This window comes from Somniosus microcephalus, chromosome 15, assembly GCF_052327205.1.
Source record: "Somniosus microcephalus isolate GS21.2 chromosome 15, FLI_Smic_1.0, whole genome shotgun sequence".
Classification (NCBI taxonomy): domain Eukaryota; kingdom Metazoa; phylum Chordata; class Chondrichthyes; order Squaliformes; family Somniosidae; genus Somniosus; species Somniosus microcephalus.
The window spans coordinates 97368603-97390830 of NC_141001.1; the positions used below are offsets into that span (position 1 = coordinate 97368603).

A 22228-nucleotide genomic window follows, 5' to 3' on the forward strand; every position below is an offset into this window, starting at 1 on the left:
TTCTGACCTCGCTGTGACACACCAATTCCACGTCACTTCCCATTCGCAATCTGACTTTTCCACCTTTGGACTCCTGCATTGCTCCAATGAAGATTTAAACAAACTTTAACAACAGCATCTCATTTTCTCGTCTGGGCACTCCACACCCCTCTGGCCTGAACATTGACTTCAACAGCTTCAGATCTTAGCTTTATCCCTTTACTTTACTTTTACACATGTTGCTTTCACTTCCATTTTTGAACCTTTGTAAAAACTCACCTTTTTGTTTTGTCTAAACTTTTTCGTATCCCTGACTAAGCTGGCCTTTGACTAATATGCAGTCTTTTACAACTATCTTACATTTTAAAAGTCATTAGAAATAACAACAAAAACTGTGAACATTGGAAATCTGAATTAAAAACGGAAAACACTCGAAATATGCACACGGTCGGTCAGTATACATAGATACATAGAAGATAGGAGCAGGAGTAGGCCATTCGGCCCTTCGTGCCTGCTCCGCCATTCGATGAGATCATGGCTGATCCTTTAATTCAGTATCCCGTCCCCGCCTTCTCTCCGTAACCCTTAACCCCTTTTGCCCGTAGAAATATATCTAATTCCCTCTTAAATATATTTAATGAGCTGGCGTACACTGCCCTCTGTGGCAATGAGTTCCACAGGTTCACCACTCTCTGAGTGAAGAAATTCCCCCTCATCTCTGTCCTAAATGGTTTAGCCCTTATCCTTAAATTATGTCCTCTAGTTCTGTTCTCACCCGCCAAGGGAAACATTCCTTCTGCATCCAGTCTGTCTAGACCTGTCAGAATTTTATACACTTCTATGAGGTCCCCTCTCAATCTTCTAAACTCCAGTGTGTACATCCCTAAACTACATAGTCTCTCCTCATAGGTCATTCCCGCCATTCCTGGTATCAGCCTGGTGAATCGCCGCTGCACCCCCTCCATGGCAAGAACATCCTTCCTCAGATGAGGCGACCAAAACTGTACACAGTACTCGAGGTGTGGTCTCACCAGTGCCCTGTACAGCTGCAGCAAGGTATCCCTGTTCCTGTATTCTAACCCTTTTGCTATGAAGGCCAGCATACCGTTTGCCTTCTTGACCGCCTGTTGCACCTGCATGCTCGCCTTCAGTGACTGGTGTACAAGAACACCCAGGTCTCTCTGTACTTCCCCCTCTCCCAATCTATTGCCATTTAAATAATAATTTGCCCTCCCGTTCCTGCACCCAAGGTGGATAACTTCGCACTTGTCCACATTATAGTGCATCTGCCATTTATCCGCCCAATCGCCCAGTCTGTCCAAATCGCTCTGGAGCTTCCTGGTCTCTTCCTCTGAGCCCACCCCCCCTCCTAGTTTAGTGTCGTCTGCAAATTTGGAAATGCTGCATCCGACTCCCTGATCCAGGTCATTAATGTAAATTGTGAACAGCTGGGGGCCCAGGACAGATCCCTGTGGTACCCCACTTGTTACTGCCTGCCATTCAGAAAATGAGCCGTTTATTCCAACTCTCTGTTTTCTATCTGACAGCCAGTTCCCTATCCACGCCAAAACTTTCCCCTTTATCCCATGAGCCTCAATTTTCCATGCTAATCTTTTATGTGGGACCTTATCGAAGGCCTTTTGGAAGTCCAGGTACACCACATCTACTGGCTCTCCCCCATCTATTCTACCAGTTACTCCCTCAAAAAATTCCAATAGATTAGTCAAGCACGATTTACCCTTTGTAAATCCATGTTGACTCTGTCCTATCCTGTCCCCATTTGCTAAGTGCTCCGCTATTTCATCCTTAATGATGGACTCCAGCATTTTGCCCACAACTGATGTAAGGCTTACAGGTCTGTAATTACCTGCTTTTTCCCTACCCCCCTTTTTGAATAGTGGGGTAACGTTAGCTACCCTCCAATCCATCGGCACTGTTCCCGAGTCTAATGAATTCTGAAAAATCATCCTTAGTGCATCCGCTATCTCTAGGGCCACCTCCTTCAGTACCCTAGGATGCATGTTATCAGGCCCTGGGGATTTGTCCACCTTCAATCCCTTTAGCTTCCTTAACACCATATCCTTAGAGATATTGATTTGCGTCAGTTCCTCCTTTGCCAATGTCCCTATTTTTCCCGATATCCCAGGGAGGTTTTTTGTGTCTTCCTTCGTAAAGACTGACCCAAAGTATGCATTTAGTTGATCTGCCATTTCCTTATTTCCCATTATATATTCCCCCGTATCTGACTGCAATGGACCAACTTTGGTTTTCACCAGTCTTTTCCTTTTGATATACTTATAAAAGCTTTTGGAGTTAGTTTTTATATTTTCCGCCAGCTTGTTTTCGTAAGCTATTTTGCCCCTCTTGATTATGCCCTTTGCCCTCCTTTGCTCTATCTTAAACTGTTCCCAATCTTCCGCTCTGGCGCTTTTTTTGGCTATTTTATACGCCCTATCTTTGGATTTTATGCTGTCTCTAATTTCCCCTGTTATCCACGGTTGAGTCACCTTTTTAGATTTCCTTTTATGCCAGATTGGTATAAACAATTTTTGCAATTTTGTCATTCTATCTTTAAATGTTTGCCATTGTTTATCTACCTCCAGTCCTCCCAGGAACGTTGTCCAATCAGACCTACTCAGTTCCCGTCTCATGGCATCATAATTCCCCTTGTTTAAATTCAGGACCTTAGTCTCTGAGTCAATTTCTTCGCTCTCCATTTCGAGTGAGAAATCGATCATGTTATGATCGCTCTGACCCAAGGGTCCCCGTACAACAAGATTACTGATTAGTCCCTTCTCATTGCACAGTACCCAGTCCAATATAGCCTGTTCCCGAGTTGGTTCCTCGACATATTGATCCAGATAACCATCCCTCAAACACTCAAGGAATTCCTCCTCCTCATTATTTTTACTGATTAGGCTAGTCCAATCTATATGTAAGTATCTGAAAAGATAAATAAAACAGGTTAATGTATTGGGTGGAGATCTTTGTCCAAACTCAATGTCCCACTGAATTTGTCTCCTCTTAGCTTGACTCTATTCTCTCTCCTTTGTTCAGTCTCTACCCACTTACGTCCGTGCCCCCTCTGATTTTCTCTACCACTTTGATGATTTCAGGTTCTGTGGCCGCACACATTTCCCTCTCCGAGGTTCAGTCTCTCTGCATTTCCATCTCACACTGCTGCGGTGTCCAGACTTTCTGCTTCTTTCTTGAGAAATGTCTCAACCAATCTCTATCTAGTCACCGTCTTAAATTTTGGTTGAAATAATTCTCAGCTTCAACTCCACACACTTTCTTCAGATCACTTGTGCTCCAGTTACGTGTGACCTGGTGACTTGGGGTGGTAATTGGTTGGCAGGAAGACGCGAGAGAGAGTAGGGAGAAAGGGAACATGCTCTGACAGGATGTGACAAGTGATGTCTCCCACTTTACTGGGGCCTTAGATTTTCACCATATATATTAATGACTTGGATGAAGGAGTAGAGAGTTGTATACCCAAGTTTGTATCAGACACTAAGTAAGGAGACACAGTAAGTCGTATATGTGGGAGCAAAAGGTTACAAAGGGATATAGACAGACTAAATATGAGTGGACAAAACTATGGAAGATGGAGTTCAATGTGGGGAATTGAGAGATCGTATTGTCTTAATGGTGAAATAGTAGGAGCTGTGGAGGAGCAAAGGGATGTAGGTGTCCATGTACACAAATCTCCAAAAGCTAGTGCACAGGTACAAAAAGTAATCAAAAAGGCTAATGGAACATTGACCTTTATCTGAAAAGGGGTTGAAATACAAACATGAGGAAGTACAGAACCTTGGTCAGACCCCATCTGGAGTGCCATGTTAAGTTTTGGACACAAACCTCAGGAAGGATATATTGGCCTTTGAGGGGGTACAGTGCAGGTTCACCAGAATGGTGATTAAATGGTTAAATTATGAGGACAGGTTGCATAAACTTGGCTTGTATTCACCTGAGTTTAGAACATTGAGGTGTGATCTAATTGAGGTGTTTAAAATGATAAAGGGATTTGGTAGGGGTAGATACATAGAAACTATTTCCTCTGGTGGTAGAATCCAGAACAAAGGGGCTTATTCTTAAAATTAGAGCTAGACTATAAGTGAAATCAGGAAGCACTTTTCACCCCCACAAAGGGTAGTAGAAATCTGGAATGCTCTTCCCCCAAAAGAATGCTGGATCAATTGAAACTTTCAAGACTGAGATTGATAGATTTTTGTTAGTCAAGGGATCAAGTGATATGGAGCATAGGCAGGTAAATGGAATTGAGATACATATCCGCCGTGATCTAATTGACTAGTGGACATGCTCAAGGGGCTGGATGGCCTACTCCTGTTCCTATCTTAAATAACAACAGAAAGTGCTGGAAACACTCAGCGGGTCAGGCAGCATCGAGGAGCGAGAAACAGAGTCAACGTTTTGAGTTGAACTCTTCATCAGAACTGGAAAAGGTTAGGGAAGAGAGATTTTAAGCAGGGGCAGGGAGGAGGGGAGGAAAGAACAAAGGGAAGGTCTGTGATAGGATGGAAGGCAGGAGAGATTGACTGACAAAAGGAATGATGGTGCAAGGCAAAAGGAGAGGTAATGGGACAAGTTAAGAAACAAAAGATGGCTCTAGATGATGTGTAAATGATGATGGCAGCAACATTAACAGCTACCATGTGAGGGAACAAGAGAGAAAAAAAATACAGGGGCCAACTTATAGTCTGAAATGATTGAACTCGATGTCAAGTCCAGAAGGCTGTAAAGTGCCTAATAGAAAGATGAGGTGCTGTTCCTCAAACTGATGTTGAGCTTCATTGGAACAATGCAAGAGGCCGAGGACGGAAAGATCAGAGTGGGATTGGAGGGGAGAATTAAAGTGACAGGTGACTGGAAGCTCAGGGTCAAACTTGCGGACTGAACGGAGGCGTTCCACAAAGCGGTCACCCAATCTGCGTTTGGTCTCCCCAAGGTAGAGGAGACCACATCGTGAGCAGCGAATACAGTATACTAAAATTGCAAGTACAAGTAGATCGCTATTTCACCTGGAAAGTGTGTTTGGGGCCCTGGACAGTGGGAAGGGAGGAGGTAAAAGGGCAGGTGTTGCATCTCCAGCACTTGCATGGGAAGGTGTGGGCGAAGGGGAAGGGGTGTTGAGGGTGATAGAGGAGTGGACCAGGGTGTAGCAGAGGGAACGGTCCCTTCGGAATGCTGAAAGGGGAGGGAGGGGGAAGATATGTGGTGGTGGGATCACGCTGGAGGTGGCAGAAGATGATCCGTTGAATGTGGAGGCTGGTGGGGTGAAAGGTGAGGACAAGGGGAACTCTATCGTGGTTCTGGGAGGGAGAGGAAGGGGTGAGAGCAGAAGTGTGGGAAATGGAATGGACACGGTCGAGGGCCATGTCAACCATGGTAGAGGGGAATCCTCAGTTGAGGAAAAAGGAAGACATAACGGAAGCACTGGTATGGAAGGTTGCATCGTCAGAACAGATGCGGCGGAGACGGAAAAAGACTTGCATTTATATAGCACCTTTCTCGCCCACCGGAAGTCTCAAAGCGCTTTACGGCCAATAAAGTACTTTTTGAAGTGGAGTCGCTGGGAGAATGGAATAGAGTCCTTACAGGAAGCGGGGTGGGAGGAAGTGTAGTCCAGGTAGCTGTGGGAGTCAGTGGGCTTATAGTGGATGTTGGTCGATAGCCTAGCCCCAGAAATGGAGACCGAGAAGTCGAGGAAGGGAAGGGATAGTTGGAGATGGACCATGTGAAGGTGAGGGAAGGGTGGAAATTGGAATCAAAGTGAATGAAATTATCTAGTTCAGGGCGAGAGTAGGAAACGGCACTAATACCGGAGGAGACCACATCGTGAGCAGCGAATACAGTACAAGTAAATCGCTGTTTCACCTGGAAGGAGTGTTTGGGGCCTGGACAGTGGGAAGGGAGGAGGTAAAAGGGCAGGTGTTGCATCTCCTGCGCTTGCATGGGAAGGAGCCAGGCGAAGGGGAAGGGATGTTGGAGGTGATAGAGGAGTGGATCAGGGTGTTGCGAAGGGAACGGTCCCTTCAGAATGCTGAAAGTTGGGGGGGGGGGGGGGGGGGGGCTGGGGAAGATGTGTGGTGGTGGGATTACGTTGGAGGAAAAACATGAACCGGAAAAAAAAGGTGAGGGAGGGGGCCCGAGTAGGACTGGAACAAAGAATGTTCCACATATCCCATGAAAAGGCAGGCATAGCTAGGGCCCATTCAGGTGCCCATAGCAACACCTTTAATTTGGAGGAAGTGAGTGGAGTCAAAGAAGAAGTTGTTCAAAGTGAGAACAAGTTCAGCCAGGCGGAGGAGGGTAGTGGTGGATGGGGACTGGTTGGTCCTCTGTTCAAGGAAGAAGTGGAGCGCCCTCAGGCCGTCCTGGTGGAGGGATGAAGGTGTAGAGGGATTGTACGTCCAGTGAAAAGGAGATGGTTGGGGCCAGGAAATTGGAAACTGTTAAAGTGGTGGAGGGTCGCGGATGTAGGTGGGAAGAGACTGGACAAGGGGAGAAAAAAAAGTCGCGATAGGAAGAAATCGGTTCTGTGGGGCAAGAACAGGCTGAAACGATGGGTCTACCAGGGCAGTCCTGTTTGTGGATCTTGGGAAGGGAGGTAGGAGCGGGCTGTGCGGGGTTGGGGGACTATGAGGTTGGCGGCCATGGAGGGAAGATCTCCAGAGAAGAGGTCGGAGACAGTCTTGGAAACGATTTCTTGATGTTCGGTAGTAGGGTCTTGGTCCAGGGGGACGTAGGAGGAGGTGTCGAAGAGTTGCCGTTCAGCCTCCGCAGGTAGAGGTCGGTTAACAACAGGAAGTGCTGGAAACACTCAGCCGGTCAGGCAGCATTGAGGAGAGGCTCATATCTTCCTATATTTCTATGTTGACTTTATCTGAACATACGGCACACCCTTGTTCCAATTCTAGTCCAAGCCCATTCCCTAATCTCTTCCTCCATTACATTAATGACTGTGGAGTATGAAGGATCTCCACTCAGTTGTTAACCTATCTGTCTTCTCAGTTACTCATGGGCCTGTTATGTATTTCCAGCATATTTGTTTTTAAAATCAAGTTGCAGACTATTTAACCCATTTGCAGCTGTAACAAATAAGGAGAATTCTGTACTTTATTCTGTGCAATGTCAGATAGCTAGGGTAAATTCAATTTCAAAATTGTTTCAGCTAGTTTTGGCATTGGGAGGATCCCATTGTTCAGTGACAGTGCAGACCCACGCACGCAAATGGCTACATGCAATCATGTTTAATGGGAAATATCTGCCATAGAGAGTTTTTTTTATTGTTGGTTCAATGCCTTGCTCAGAAACCAATTAAGTCCAAAATTGCTTAGTGGCTGAAATACTTACTTCGAATTATTAAAATATGTGGATTGCCAGTCAGTGAAACGGGGAATCCTAATCTCTCCAAATGGTTAGCCATTAGCAATACTGTCTGGATGAAGCAGCAATATCCAGACATTAAACAGCTCACATCACAAGGTGAGAGATCTGTTAAAGTCTCAGCCTGTTTGTTTGCATAAAGGAAATAGCTGGAGCATGAGACACACCCCCACCGCCCCCCCACCACCACCCCCATGGCATGAATCCCAGTTCTGTTGCTCAGCTTTTATATTGCTGCATCAATCATATTAGTGTTACCAGCTCCCAGCACACGGGTCTCGTGCTGCCAGCAGACCCGCTAAGGCTGATTTTCCAGGCCAGATCAACTATTTTTCTTTGGGGTCGCTCCTGGCTGCATGAGACCCATGCATCGGGAGCCAAAGATATTAACAGGGCAGTGCAGCAATATAAAAGTAGCTTTCAGCTTCTAAATTCTGAACTTCGTGGGTGAAATGAAATTCTCGTCATCTTTGTACAACGTCACATGTTGGAGGTCTGCGTTCTGTTGCGCATCAAGCCCGGCAAGAAAAACATTCCGAAAAGGATCTCACTTTTATTGGGCTTTTATTATCCTGTTTCAATGCTCGTCTCACTGTTTCCATATATCATTCAACATGTAAAGAAAACTGACCAAGTAGATTTAGCCTGTACACTTGGTCTGATGGTAGATTGTTTTGCACTTTTCACAGAAGACACAGGACAGGTATCTGCTCATGTTCTCCATTGCAATTCGAGGCCAAATTTGATTGTTAAATTGGTGCATACTAACCAATACAAGGTCGCTGGTTTCAGTTCAAAGGAGACGCTACTTGTGGAAAATGGGCTACAATCAATGTTCAGTAAAAGCTAAGAGAAATGGCTCTTGGGAAAGGGGTTAGCATATCTGTACTCTTGACATAACCTGTTGTTCCTCCTTCCCCTCATTGTAAGAGCTGGCTGCACTGCACTGGCCTCCCGGAATCACTGTCCTATTTACACATCCACTCAACACCATTCTACACCAGGCAACAGACAGCAGCAGAGCTGGCAAATCCAGCAGCAGCTCATACGACCAATTAAAAAGTTTTTTTTTTTTATTGCTGCCCAAACAAGGTGAGCCTGGGAATTCATGCAGCCGAAGGCGAGGGAACTGCACATTTGCTCTAAGCTCCTGTTTCTAAACATAAAGCTCATTTTGTTTTGGTAAGCTCTAAAAAGGGGATTTTCTCCTGATTATAAAAATTCTGATAAAAGCTTCCACCCAAAATCTTAACCCGTCTTTCTCCTCTAGATGCTGACTAACCCATTGTGTGTTCCTAGCATTTTCTGTTTTTATTTCAGATTTCCAGGATTCTCGTTTTTTTTCTTTTTATCCTAAAAGGGGAGAGTCAAAATAATCTTCGAATTATTTGGTGTTTTTCATGTAGAAACATCTGAAACTGCTTAATGATTTACTTCTTGAAATGTAGAGTCAATAGAATAATTGCACAGTATTACAGAATGAACATTTTCTCTGTTGTCATACCGTCTGCAATTCACTTCTAACAAATCAGTGATAGTCACAGACTGAAAATTAAGAGGAAACACATTGGAGTAGATCTGGACTTTGTGCAACAGTGTAAAATAGGAGACAGGGAGTTGGCAGTCCATTTTACATCCCTTCCGATTTTTATTTCCATTGAAGTCTAGGGGCTGCCGACTTACTATCATGTGTTTTACACTATCGCACAAAGTCAAGATATACCCTGTTGTCAATCTATTATTGTCCATTGATGCTTTCTTTGTCTCAACAAAACTCAGTTACATTCCAGGAGATGGGACAGATTGAATGGTGTTCTGCAATACTCCGTTAGGTATCAGTTAAAGTGAAAGAGTAGGATGACACTTCCCTTTCAAAACATCTCATTAATGGAATATTATTAAGTAGCTTGGAATTGTGGACCAATGGTTTCTCATTTCTTTGTTCTCAACAAGAGGATCTCCTCTGACCTAAAATTATTAAACAATTAAAATATAAATCATTAAAAAGTCATATTCACTCACCTTTCGGAGGGGTAACAAAAGATTCATCTCAGTCAGTACTACAAATCTTCTCAGACACAAGTGCCCATTGACTAAGTCATCAGTTGGCACGACATCCCAGTCCTGTACCAAGCTGCTTTGACACCACTGGCTTTTCTCGCATACAAATGTAGCCAGTCATTTAAACAGCATGTGCGCATCAAAGTGCTTAAATCTAACCTGGTGTGGACTCATTGGTCACATTACAGTGGACAGAGTACTCTGCTTGCCATCTCGTGAGGTCGTGACCTCTAAAACACTCGGACAATTATTGACAATCATAATTCGTTATTCTACCACCAGTAGCAGCTAAGAAATACAATTTGTTCAACAAAACCACAACCACATAACACCCCAAATACAACAGATTACAGAACAAAACTAAAAAGGCTTAAACTATTTAAATAGAGGCAACAGATTGTTATTGTACACCTGTTTTTAAAAATTCACTCTCAGGATATGGCCATCGCTGGCATAGCCGGCATATATTAGCCATTCCTGGTTGCCCTCGAGAAGGTGGTGGTGGGCCACCTTCTTGAACCACTGCACTCCATGTGGTGAAGGTACTCCCACTGTGCTGTTAAGTAGGGAGCTCCAGGATTTTGACCCAGCAACCATAAAGGGACAGTCGATATATTTCCAATTCGGGATGGTGTGCGACTTGGAGGGGAACTTGGAGGGGGTGGTGTTCCCATGTGCCTGCTCTCCTTGCCCAGAGGTCACAGGCTCGGGAGGTGCTGCTGAGGAAGCTTTAGCAATTTGCTGCAGTGTATCCTGTATATAGTAAACAATGCAGCCATGGTGCGGCGGGTGATGAGAAAGCGGATGCTCCAGTATGATTTGGACAGGTTGGGTGATTATACTGCATCTGCCATATGTGGATAAATGCAAGGTTATCCACTTTGGTGGCAAAAAGAGGAAGGCAGATTATTATCTGAACGGCAATAGATTGGCAGAAGGAGACCTGGGTGTCCTTGTGCACCAGTCGCTGAAGGTAAGCATGCAGGTGCAGCAGGCGGTCAAGAAGGTAAATGGAATGTTGGCCTTCGTAGCGAGAGGGTTTGAGTACAGGAACAAGGATGTCTTGCTGCAGTTGTGTATTGTGTGCAGTTTTGGTCGCCTTATCTGAGGAAGGATGTTCTTGCCATGGAGGGAGTGCAGCGAAGATTCACCAGACTGATACCTGGGATGGCAGGAATGACGTATGAGGAGAGATTGGGTCGATTGGGCTTATACTCGCTGGAGTTTAGAAGAATGAGAGGGGATCTCATTGAAACTTATAAAATTCTAACAGGACTAGACAGACTAGATGCAGGAAGGATGTTCACGATGGCAGGGGAGTCCAGAACCAGGGGTAAGGGGTAAGCCATTTAGGACAGAGATGAGGAGGAATTTCTTCACCCAGAGAGTGGTGAACCTGTGGAATTCTCTACCACAGAAGGCAGTTGAGGCCAATTCATTAAATATATTGAAGAAGGAGTTGGATATATTTCTTAAGGCTAAAGGGATCAAGGGATATGGGGAGAAGGCAGGGACAGGGTACTGAGTTTGGATGATCAGCCATGATCTTATTGAATGGCGGAGCAGGCTTGAGGGGCCGAATGGCCTACTCCTGCTCCTATCTTCTATGTTTCTATGTTAAGCTGATGGATGGGCTGCCGTTGAAGCGGCGACTTTGCCCTGGATGGTGTTGTGCTTCTGGAGTGTTGTTGCAGCTGCACCCATCTAGACAAGTAGAGAGTATTCCATCACATTCCTGACTTGTGCCTTGTAGGTGGTCAAGAGGCTTTGGGAGGTCAGGAGGTGAGCCACTCACCACAGTATACCCAGCCTCTGACCTGCTCCAGTAGCCACAGTCATTTATGAAGGAGCTGAGGGCTTAGGACGTTGACTTGAGAAACTCCTGCTGTGATGTTCTGGAGCTAAGATGACTGGCCTCCAATGACCACAATCATCTTCCTTTGTGTCAGTTTGACTTCAGCCATTGGAGGGTTTTCCCCTTGATCCCCATTGACTTTAGTCTGACTATGGTTCCTTGGTGCAATACTTGGTCAAATGCTGCCTTGATGTCAAGGGCAGTCACTCTCACCCCACCTCTGGAATTTAGCTCTTTTGTCCATGTTTAGACCAAAGCTGTAATGAGGTCTGGAGCGGAGTGGGCCTGGCAGAACCAAAATCAGGGTCTAGTGAGTAGGAGGAATTAAAGGAAATAGGATTAGTAAAAAAGTGCTGGAGAAATTAATGGGACTGAAAGCTGATAAATCCCCAGGGCCCGATAATCTGCATCCTAGAGTACTAAAAGAGGTAGCCATGGAAATAGTGGATGCATTGGTTGTCATCTTCCAAAATTCTATAGATTATGGAACAGTTCCTACAGATTGGAGGGTGGCAAATGTAACGCCACTATTTTAAAAAAGAGGGGGAAAACCGGGAACTACAGATCGGTTAGCCTAACATCAGTAGTAGGGAAAATGCTAGAGTCTATTATAGAGGATGTGATAACAGGACACTTAGAAAATATCAACGGGATTAGACAAAGTCAACACGATTATGAAATCGTGTTTGACAAACCTACTGGAGTTTTTTTGAGGATATAACTGGTAGAATAGATAAGGGAGAACCAGTAGATGTGGTGCATTTGGATTTTCAGAAGGCCTTTGATAAAGTCACACATAAGAGGTTAGTGTGCAAAATTAAAGTGCATGAGATTGGGGGCAATATACTGGCATGGATTGAAAATTGGTTAACAGACAGGAAACAGAGTAGGAATAAATGGGTCTTTTTTGGGGTGGCAGGCAGTGACTAGTGGGGTACCGCAGGGATCGGTGCTTGGGCCCCAGCTATTCACAATATATATCAATGATTTGGATGAGGGAACCAAATGTAATATTTCCAAGTTTGCTGATGACACAAAACTAGGTGGGATTGTGAGTTGTGAGGAGGATGCAAAGAGGCTTCAAGGTGATTTAGGTAAGTTGAGTGAGTGGGCAAATACATGGCAGATGCAGTATAACATGGATAAATGTGAAGTTATCCATTTCGGTAGGAAAAAGAGAAAGGTAGAGCATTATTTAAATGGTGCTAGATTGGGAAATGCTGATGTACAAAAAAGGACCTGGGTGACCTTGTACACCAGTCACTGAAAGCAAACATGCAGGTGCAACAAGCAGTTAGGAAGGCAAATGGTATGTTGGCCTTCATTGCAAGAGGATTTGAGTACAGGAGCAAGGATGTCTTACTACAGTTGTACAGGGCCTTGGTGAGACCGCACCTGGAGTACCATGTGCAGTTTTGGTCTCCTTACCTAAGAAAGGATATACTTGCCATAGAGGGAGTGCAGCGAAGGTTCACTATATTGATTCCTGGGGTGGCAGGACTGTTGTATGAGGAGAGATTGGGTCGACTAGGCCTGTATTCATTAGAGTTTAGAAGAATGAGAGGGGCACTCATTGAAACGTATAAAATTCTGACAGGGCTAGACAGACTGGATGCAGGGAGGATGTTTCCCTTGGCTGGAGGATCTAGAACGAGGGGTCACAGTCTCAGGATACGGAGCAGGGCATTTAGGACGGAGATGAGGAGAAATTTCTTCACTCAGAGGGTGGTGAACCTGTGGAATTCTCTACCACAGAAGGCTGGGGAGGCCAAGTCACTGAATATATTTAAGGAGATATAGGTTTCTAGACACAAAAGGCATCAAGGGATATGGGGAGAGAGCAGGAATATGGTATTGAGATAGAGGATCAGCCATGATCATATTGAATGGCAGAGCAGGCTCGAAGGGCCGACTGCTGCTCCTGTTTTTCTATGTTTCTATGTTTCAAAAATAAGCATCGGCGAGCAGGTTATTGGCGAGTAAGTGCTGCTTGTTAGCACTGTTGATTAATCCTTCCATCACTTTGCTGGTGATTGAGAATATGCTGATAGGGCGGTAAATGGCCGGGTTGGATTTATCTTGCTTTTTGTGGACCTGACATTATTGGGCAATTTTCCACATAATCGGGGAGATGCCAGTGTTGCAGCTGTACTGGAACAGCTTGGCTAAAGCCGCGGCTAGTTCCAGAGCACAGTTCTTCAGAAATACAGCCGGGATGTTGTCGGGGCCAATAGCCTCTGCTGTGGCCAGTGCACTCAGCCGTTTCTTGATATCATATGGAGCGAATTAAATTGGCTGATGACTGGCATCTATGGTGGTGGGGACCTCGGGGAGGCCGAAGCCCCCATGATCACAGATATGTTAACAAACACTTACCCTGGGCCTGCTTGAGCTGAAGACAGTAAAGTCAGTGATGAGTTCCTTGTAACAGTGAGGTTTCAATATACGGAGGGAAAACACACATGCAAACAGTGGTCTAAGGTAAAAAAATGTACTACTTTTACAAACCCAGACGAGAGCATGCACAACATGCAAACACCCACATGCAGATTGACGTGTGTAGCAATGGCTGCTTACCACCTTTGGCGGACCAGAGATGAGAGAAGCAGTCTCTGTTGTAATGCTTAGTACCTGCTGAGTGCATCAAGGAGAGATTCTAATGTTAGATTACAGACCAAGCAAGCCATCCTTTAGGGCTGTACAGCAGTAAATTAGGTAAATGAATGGAATTCATTCGGGGCATAGGGGAGTGAGCGTGGCAGAGATGAAAGGAGCACGTAAGTTAACTGCAGCAGTGACAGAGCACCTGCAATTGTGGAGAGGAATGTACTGTCACTGGGTGGTTACACCATAGATCATGGATTTCTGAATGATTCAACAATTAATTGCAGGAAAGTACCAGAAAAATAAAAATCTTTCCATCATGATGATAAAATTAGTCAAAGCAACTTTAATTCAGTTTCTTTGGGCTAGAAATACATAGAAACATAGAAGATAGGAGCAGGAGTAGGCCATTCGGCCCCTTGAGCCTGCTCCGCCATTCAATGAGATCATGGCTGATCATCCAAATTCAGTGCCCTGTCCCTGCTTTCTCCCCATATCCCTTTAACCTCAATAAATATATTCAAGAAGGAGTTGGATATGTTTTATGAAGTGGCCTCAATTGCCTTCTGTGGTAGAGAATTCCACAGGTTCACCACTCTCTGGGTGAAGAAATTCCTCCTCATCTCAGTCCTAAATTGCTTACCCCTTATCCTTAGACTGTGATCCCTGGTTCTGGACTCCCCCGCCATCGGGAACATCCTTCCTGCATCTGGTCTGTCTAGTCCTGTTAGAATTTTATAAGTTTCAATGAGATCCCCTCTCATTCTTCTAAACTCTATCGAATATAAGCCTAATCGACCCAATCTCCTCGTAAATCATTCCTTTACCCTTATGAATTTCTGGTCAGTTTGAAAACCAATTCCTAATGTGGTATAGAATAGCCCAGGGCCAATTAGGGCACAGAAGTATCCCCAGTCAGGAGGCTATCATCACCGAGTCAGCTAACTGGTTGCCTCAGCTGTAAACCAGTCATGACCGGATGCGTGCGATCTGTAAATCTAGCAGCTAAACGCACTTGCCTTTTGGCTCAATGCAAACAGCAATACCATTCTGTGGAACCACACTGTGCTCCCACATCAGAATCATTCAAACAGATACATCAGGGGTGATTGTAACCTAATCCTCCCGGCAGGATACTGGGAAATAAATAATACAAAAAGCAAAATACTGCAGATGCTGGAAATCTGAAATTTAAAAAAAAAAACAGAAAATGCTGGAAACGCTCAGCAGGTTAGGCAGCATCTGTGGAGAGAGAAACAGAATTAACGTTTCAGGTCGATGACCCTTCGTCAGAGCTGGAGAAAGCTGGAGATGGAACAGGTTTTTAAGCAAGTGCAGGGGCAGGGAAAGGGGGAGGGGAGGAAAGAGCAAACGCGAAGGTCTGTGATAGGATGGAAGACAGGAGAGATTAAGAGACAACAGGGATGATGGTGCAAGGCAAAAGGAGATGGTAATGGGACAAGTTAAGAAACAAAAGATGGCTCTAGATGAAGTGTAAATGGCAATGGCAGAATGTCATGCGAGGGGAAAAAAATGAAAAAAATGATAGGGGCAGAGGTTATGGTCTGAAATTGTTGAACTTGATGTGGAGTCCAGAAGGCTGTAAAGTGTCTGGGAAATAAAATCAGGCGGGATGTTAAATGGTTGGATGATCTGATAGGGACGGTTTCCTGCTGGCTGGGTTAGGTTACAATTACCCCCGAATTATTCCAGTCATCCACTCGTTACCAGTTCACTAGCAAGTCGGTGACAATGGAGATCAAATAAAAGAACAAAGAAAAAAGTTAGAAGAAATGCTGAACACAAGGGGTTATTAGAACATGGAAAGCTTTACAAGCGGCAAGTGAGGTTATAACATCACTGAGTTGGATAGGCATCTGAAGAGAAAGGGCTGGGAAAGGAGAATGGAGTAGACAGCTCCAGTTGAGGTTCTGGCACCGGCACAGATGTGGTGGCCCAAATAGAAACATAGAAGATAGGAGCAGGAGTAGGCCATTCGGCCCCTCGAGCCTGTTCCGCCATTTAATGAGATCATCGCTGATCATCCAATTTCAGTACCCTGTCCCTGCTTTCTCCCCATATCCCTTGATCCCTTTAGCCTTAAGAAATATATCTAACTCCTTCTTGAATATATTTAATTTAATGAATTGGCCTCAACTGCCTTGTGTGGTGCCCTTTTCCTACTGAAACTTCTTTGATTCTACCTCTGGCATCATCAGAGATATCCAGAGGTTTTGTGCTCCGTTCATTCCTAACCAATATTCTCATGGATGGCCAATCCACCAATTACAAAAATAGCCCTCATATATATTCCTCGGAAATGCAGATAAAAGCCTGGATTTTCCTACTGCTATTGTACTGCCAGTGGTGAATGAGTAACCGCTGCTATTAAAATCAGCTGATTGGAAAATCTAGGCTCATAACTCAACAGTGTAAGGTTGGATTCCATTCATCAGCAGAGTCCTTAGGAATGAATGAACTCTCAAAAGTGTATGTGGAACCATTTCTTAAACATCATAGAAAACCCACAAAGTTAGGAGCCATGGCTTAAGAATTTATATGCAAAACTGAGTGTTTTTCTGCAAAACAAGCTATTTATTAAACAACAACAACTTGCATTTGTATAGCACCTTTAGACGTAGTAAAAATGTCCCAATGCGCTTCACAGGAGTGTTATCTGACAAAAGTTGACACTGAGCCATGTAAGGAGATATTAGGATAAGTGACCAAAACTTTGCTCAAAGAGGTAGGTTTTATGGAGCGACTTAACAGAGGACAGAGGCGCGGAGAGGTTTAGGGAGGGAATTGCAGAGCTTAGGGCCTAGGTAGCTGAAGGCACCAATAGTGGAGTGATTAAAATCGGGGATGCGCAAGATACCAGAATTGGAGGAGTGAGAGATCTTGGGTGGGGAGGGGGTTAAAAAGACTTGCATTTATATAGCGCATTTCATGACCTCAGGACATCTGAAAGCACTTTACAGCCAATGAAGTACTTTTGAAGTGTAGTCACTGTTGTAATGTAGCAAACGCAGCAGCCAATTTGCGCACAGCAAGATCCCACAAACAGCAGTGTGATAATGACCAGACAAACTGTTTTACTGATGTTGATTGAGATAAATATTGGTCAGGACACTGGGGATAACTCCCCTGCTCTTTTTCAAAATAGTGTCCACCTGAGCACGCAGACTTGGTTTAACATATCAAAGACAGCACCTCCGACAGTGTAGCACTCCTTCACTGGAGTGTCAGCCTAGATTTTTTGTGCTCAAGTCTCTGGAGCCTGGGACTTGAACCCACAACCTTCTGACTCAGAGGCAAGTGTGCTGCCAACTGAGCCACAGCTGACTATAGGGCTGGAGGGAGTTGAAAACAAGGATGAGAATTTTAAAATCGAGGTGTTTTAAAATCAGAAATTCTGAGTCAGAAGCCTGTTATTACCGGCACCCCAGTCCAATTTTCCAGTCTGTCTGCATTCCTAGCAACAACCAAGATCACTTTCTGTGGATCGTCTTCCTAGTTACCATCGCTGCCTGTTGCTGTAACATTTAATGTGATGGCAATGGAGCGGAGTTGCTAATTTTCAAATAGACAATCTATAATTTGAGGGCTCGACTTTCTGATCAGCATTATTTTTAACACTGCTGTGAGCCATTTAATTATGAGTTAAAGTGGGCATTAAAATAACGCCAACTGCAAAATCGAGGCTTGAAAGTCATGTGCGAGGCATATTGCTTTGGTGTTGGAGTGTAATTGATATCTAAAGGGCAGTCCACCTACCTTTCTTTTTTTAAACAAAGTAGTTTGCCTGCAAGACACAATTTGGCCTCAACATCCTCACTTTCTTTTGAAAGAAGTACATTATCCCTTGGAATTTGCTGATGAGCATTGGATCAGAGTTCGTAGTCTCAGGAATGCACTATATTCAGACACTCCAGTTAGAAACCGAGCACTGCATCTGCATTGCACTGCCTCATTGCCTTTAACCCTGCATTCTAACCTAGAACAGCTGCAATACGTCTGCGTCGTGTCTGAAAATATAGCCACTGGCAACCACTCAGCAGACGTCTGCACATTTCACACAGTCATCTGATCCCATCCTCCAGTGAAAACGGAGCATTGTGAGGCACTTTCTGTTTGTTTAGCTCCTACTCCATCCCCACTCCAAGCCAGGGCTTCTTCAGAAGAGATTTGTGTAATCAAAGAAACTCCAGCAGTGCAGAAACAAGTTAAATTCAGTTGTTTTTTTCTTTTTTTTTTTAAAAACAAACACTGGCTTGAACAGGTTGCTGTATGACGTTTTTCAGCCCCATTTCAAGTTTATAATGCAGGAGTGATTTAACAAAACTCGCATTTCCAGTGGAGCGCCTTGCTTCTTGGGAGGATTGTATCTTATGATTATCCATCCATTACATCACCCCTGATTTCTGGTATGTGCTTATAGTAGAGGAGATCCATCTACTGGGAGCGCAGATTCAGCACTTACATAAGATATAGGAGCAGGAGTAGGCCTTACGGCCCCTCGAGCCTGCTCCGCCATTCAATAGGATCATGGCTGATCTTCTACCTCAACTCCACTTTCCCACCCTATCCCCATATCACTCGATTCCCTTAGTGACCATTTCAATGAGATCACCTCTACCACCTAGAAGGACAAGGGCAGCAGGTGCATGGGAACACCATCACCTCCAAGTTCCACACCATCTTGACTTGGAAATATAATCACTGTTCTTTCATCATCGCTGGGTCAAAATCCTTTAACTCCCTCCCCAACAGCACTGTGGAAGTACCTACAGAACATGGACTGCAGCAGTTCAAGAAGGTGGCTCACCACCACCTTCTCAAGGGCAACTAGGGATGGGCAATAAATGCCGGCAACGCCCACATCCCAGAAATGAATAACGCCAGAGAACATCGGCCCAGTTTACTCAATATCTATTTTATTATTCATCCTAAGCTGGACATTTTTTAAAAAAGCACTTCAAATAATAAACTTAATAATACTTGTTTCAGCTTTGCTGTGTTGCAGCGGAGGACTGTATGGTCAGCCAGCAGAGCCTAGAATTCCCCGGACATGCCAGGAGTTGAAGCTTTAACAGAGCATCACTACAGCAATGAAAACATGGTTTCCAACCATTGTTCAGGTGTCCAGAACAGAGACTTTGACTGGTGCTGCACTTCAGCAAAGGAAGTTTCTGTTTCGTGGTGCATGTTTATATCAACATTTTGCACAGGCAGTGCAGTGGGATGTGGTTTGGGACTGTAATCTCCCAACATCAGCCAAGTCACTGTGGAACATGAAAAAATAAAGCACCAAAGGGGGAGTCGTGGAAAAACTAATTTGTAGATGAGGCTTATCTGTCAGAAGCACCCAGCATTGACAACGAGTGCAGACTGACCACTTGCTCTGTGAACTCCAATTAGTTTGTTGGTTTTTATTAGTTCATGGAAAGTGGGCCAGAATTTATTGTCCATCCCTAATTGCCCTCGAGAAGGTGGTGGTGAGCCACCTTCTTGACCCGCTACAGTCCATGCGGCGAAGGTACTCTGACAGTGCTGTTAGGGAGGGAGTTCCAGGATTTTAACCCAGCAATGATAAAAGGAATGGCGATATGCATCCAAGTCAGGTTAGTGTAGGACTTGGAGGGGAACTTGGAGGTGGTGGTGTTCCCATGCATCTGCTGCCCTGGTCCTTCTAGGTGGTAGAGGTCGCGGGTTTGGGAGGTGCTGCCAAAGAAGCCTTGGCAAGTTGCTGCAGTACATCTTTTAGATGGTACACACTGCAGCCACGTTACGCCGGTGGTGCAGCGAGTGAATGTGCAAGGTGATGGGTGTGGTGCCAATCAAGCGGGCTGCTTTGTCTTGGATGGTGTCGAGCTTCTTGAGTGTTGTTAGAGCTGCACTCATCCAGGCAAGTGGAGAGTATTCCATCACACTCCTGACTTGTGTCTTGTAGATGGTGGAAAGGCTTTGGGGAGTCAGGTGGTGAAACACTCGCCGCAGAATACCCAGTCTCTGACCTGCTCTTGTTGCTACAGTATTTATGCGGCTGGTCCAATTAAGTTTCTGGTCAATGGTGACCCTCAGGATGTTGATGGTGGGGGATTTGGCGATGGTAATGCCATTGAATGTCAAGGGACGGTGGTTAGACACTCGCTTGTTGGAGATAGTCATTGCCTGGCACTTCTGTGGCGCAAATGTTACCTGCCATTCATCAGCCCAAGCCTGAATGTCGTCCAGGTGTTGCTGCATGCGGGCATGGACTGCTTCATTATATAAGGAGTTGCGAATGGAACTGAACACTGTGCAGTCATCAGCGGACATCCCCACTTCTGACCTTATGATGGAGGGAAGGTCATTGATGAAGCAGCTGAAGATGGTTGGGCCTAGGACACTGCCCTGAGGGACTCCTGCAGCGATGTCCTGGGGCTGTGATGATTGATCTTCAACAACCACAACCATCTTCCTTTGTGCTAGGTATGACTCCAGCCAGTGGAGAGGTTTCCCCCCGATTCCCATTGACTTCGATTTTACTAGGAACTCCTTGATGCCACACTTTGTCAAATGTTGCCTTGATGACAAGGCCAGTCACTCTCACCTCACTGTTGGAATTCAGCTCTTTTGCCCATGTTTGGACCAAGGCTGTAATGAGGTCGGGAGCAGAGGGGTCCTGGCAGAACCCAAACTGGGCATCAGTGAGCAGGTTGTTGGTGAGTAAGTGCTGCTTGATAGCACTGTCGACAACACCTTACATCACTTTGCTGATGATTGAGAGTAGACTGATGGGGTGGTAATTGGCCGGATTGGATTGTCCTGCTTTTTGTGGACAGGACATATCTGGGCAGTTTTCCACATGGTCAGATAGATGCAGTTATAGCTGTACTGGAACTGTTTGGCTAGAGGTGTGGCTAGTCCTGGAGCACAAGTCTTCAGCACGACAGCGAGATGTAGTCGCGGCCCATAGCCTTTGCTGTACCCAGTGCTCTCAGCCGTTTCTTGATATCACGTGGAGTGAATCGAATTGACTGACGACTGGCTTCTGTGATGGTGGGGATCTCAGGAGTAGGCAGATATGGATCATCCACTCGGCACTTCTGGCTAAAGATGGTTGCAAATGCTTCAACCTTGTCTTTTGCACTCACGTGCTGGGCTCCAGCATCATTGAGGATGGGGATATTCATGGAGCCTCCTCCTGTTTGTTGATTAATTGTCCACCACCATTCACAACTGGATATGGCAGGACTGCAGAGCTTTGATCTGATCTGTTGATTGTGGGATCGCTTAGCCCTGTCTAAAGCATGCTGCTTCCGCTTTTTAGCATGCATGTAGTCCTGTGTCGCAGCTTCCCCAGGTTGGGACCTCATTTTTAGGTATGCCTGGTGCTGCCCCTGGCATGCTCTTCTACACTCAAACCATGGTTGGTCCCCTGGCTTGATGGTAATGGTAGAGTGAGGGATATGCCGGGCCATGAGGTTACAGATTGTGGTGGAGTATAATTCTGTCTCCACAATGACAGTGTGATGGTCCCGGCTACCAATACTGTCATGGGCAGATGCATCTGCGACAGGTAGATTGGTGAGGACGAGGTCAAGCAGGTTTTCCCCCTCGTGTTGGTTCTCTCAACCTGTTGCAGGCCCAAACTGGCAGCTATCTCTTTCAGGACTCAGCCAGCTCGGTTAGTAGCGGTGCTACTGAGCCACTCTTGGTGATGGACACTGAAGTCCCCCACCCAGAGTACATTCTGTGCCCTTGCTACTTTCAGTGCTTCTTCCAAGTGGTGTTCAACATGGAGGAGTACGGATTTGTCGGCTGAGAGAGGGCAGTAGGTAGTGATCAGCAGGAGGTTTCCTTGCCCATGCTTGACCTGAAGCCATGAGACTTCATGGTGTTTGGAGTCAATGTTGAGGACTCCCAGGGCCATTCCTTCCCGACTGTATACCACTGTGCCGCCACCCCTGGTGGGTCTGTCCTGCCGGTGGGACAGGACATACCCAGGGCTGGTGATGGAGGAGTTTGGGACATTGGCTAAAAGGAATGATTCGGTGAGTATGACTATGTCATGCTGTTGCTTGACTAGACTGTGGGACTGCTGTCCCAATTTTGGCACAAGTTCTCAGATATTGGTGAGGAGGACTTTGCAGGGTCGACTGGACTGGGTGTGCATTTGCCGTGTCCATAGCCAGTGCCAAGGTCGACAAGGGTGTTCCGCCCAGTTTTATTCTTATTGTTTTTCGTAGCGGTTTGTTACACCCGAGTGGCTTGCTAGGCCATTTCAGAGGGCAGTTAAGAGTCAACCACATTACTGAGGGTTTGGAATCACAT

General features: G+C 45.4%; 1 protein-coding gene across 10 annotated transcripts in view; it reads right to left on the reverse strand.

The window, feature by feature from the left end:
• ano5a (anoctamin 5a) overlaps nt 1-22228 on the reverse strand; it is a 212578-nt gene that overhangs the window by 123890 nt on the left and 66460 nt on the right. For 3 of the 10 annotated variants that reach the window (XM_086008148.1, XM_086008147.1, XM_086008144.1), the window contains one exon: nt 13883-13936. The exons of 4 other annotated variants lie outside the window; for them this stretch is intronic. In XM_086008148.1, the coding sequence (XP_085864274.1) occupies nt 13883-13936 (54 nt within the window). Of the gene's footprint in view, nt 1-13882; nt 13940-22228 lie in introns of all 10 variants that reach the window. 3 more of the 10 variants (XM_086008146.1, XM_086008145.1, XM_086008143.1) reach the window with 1 other exon arrangement.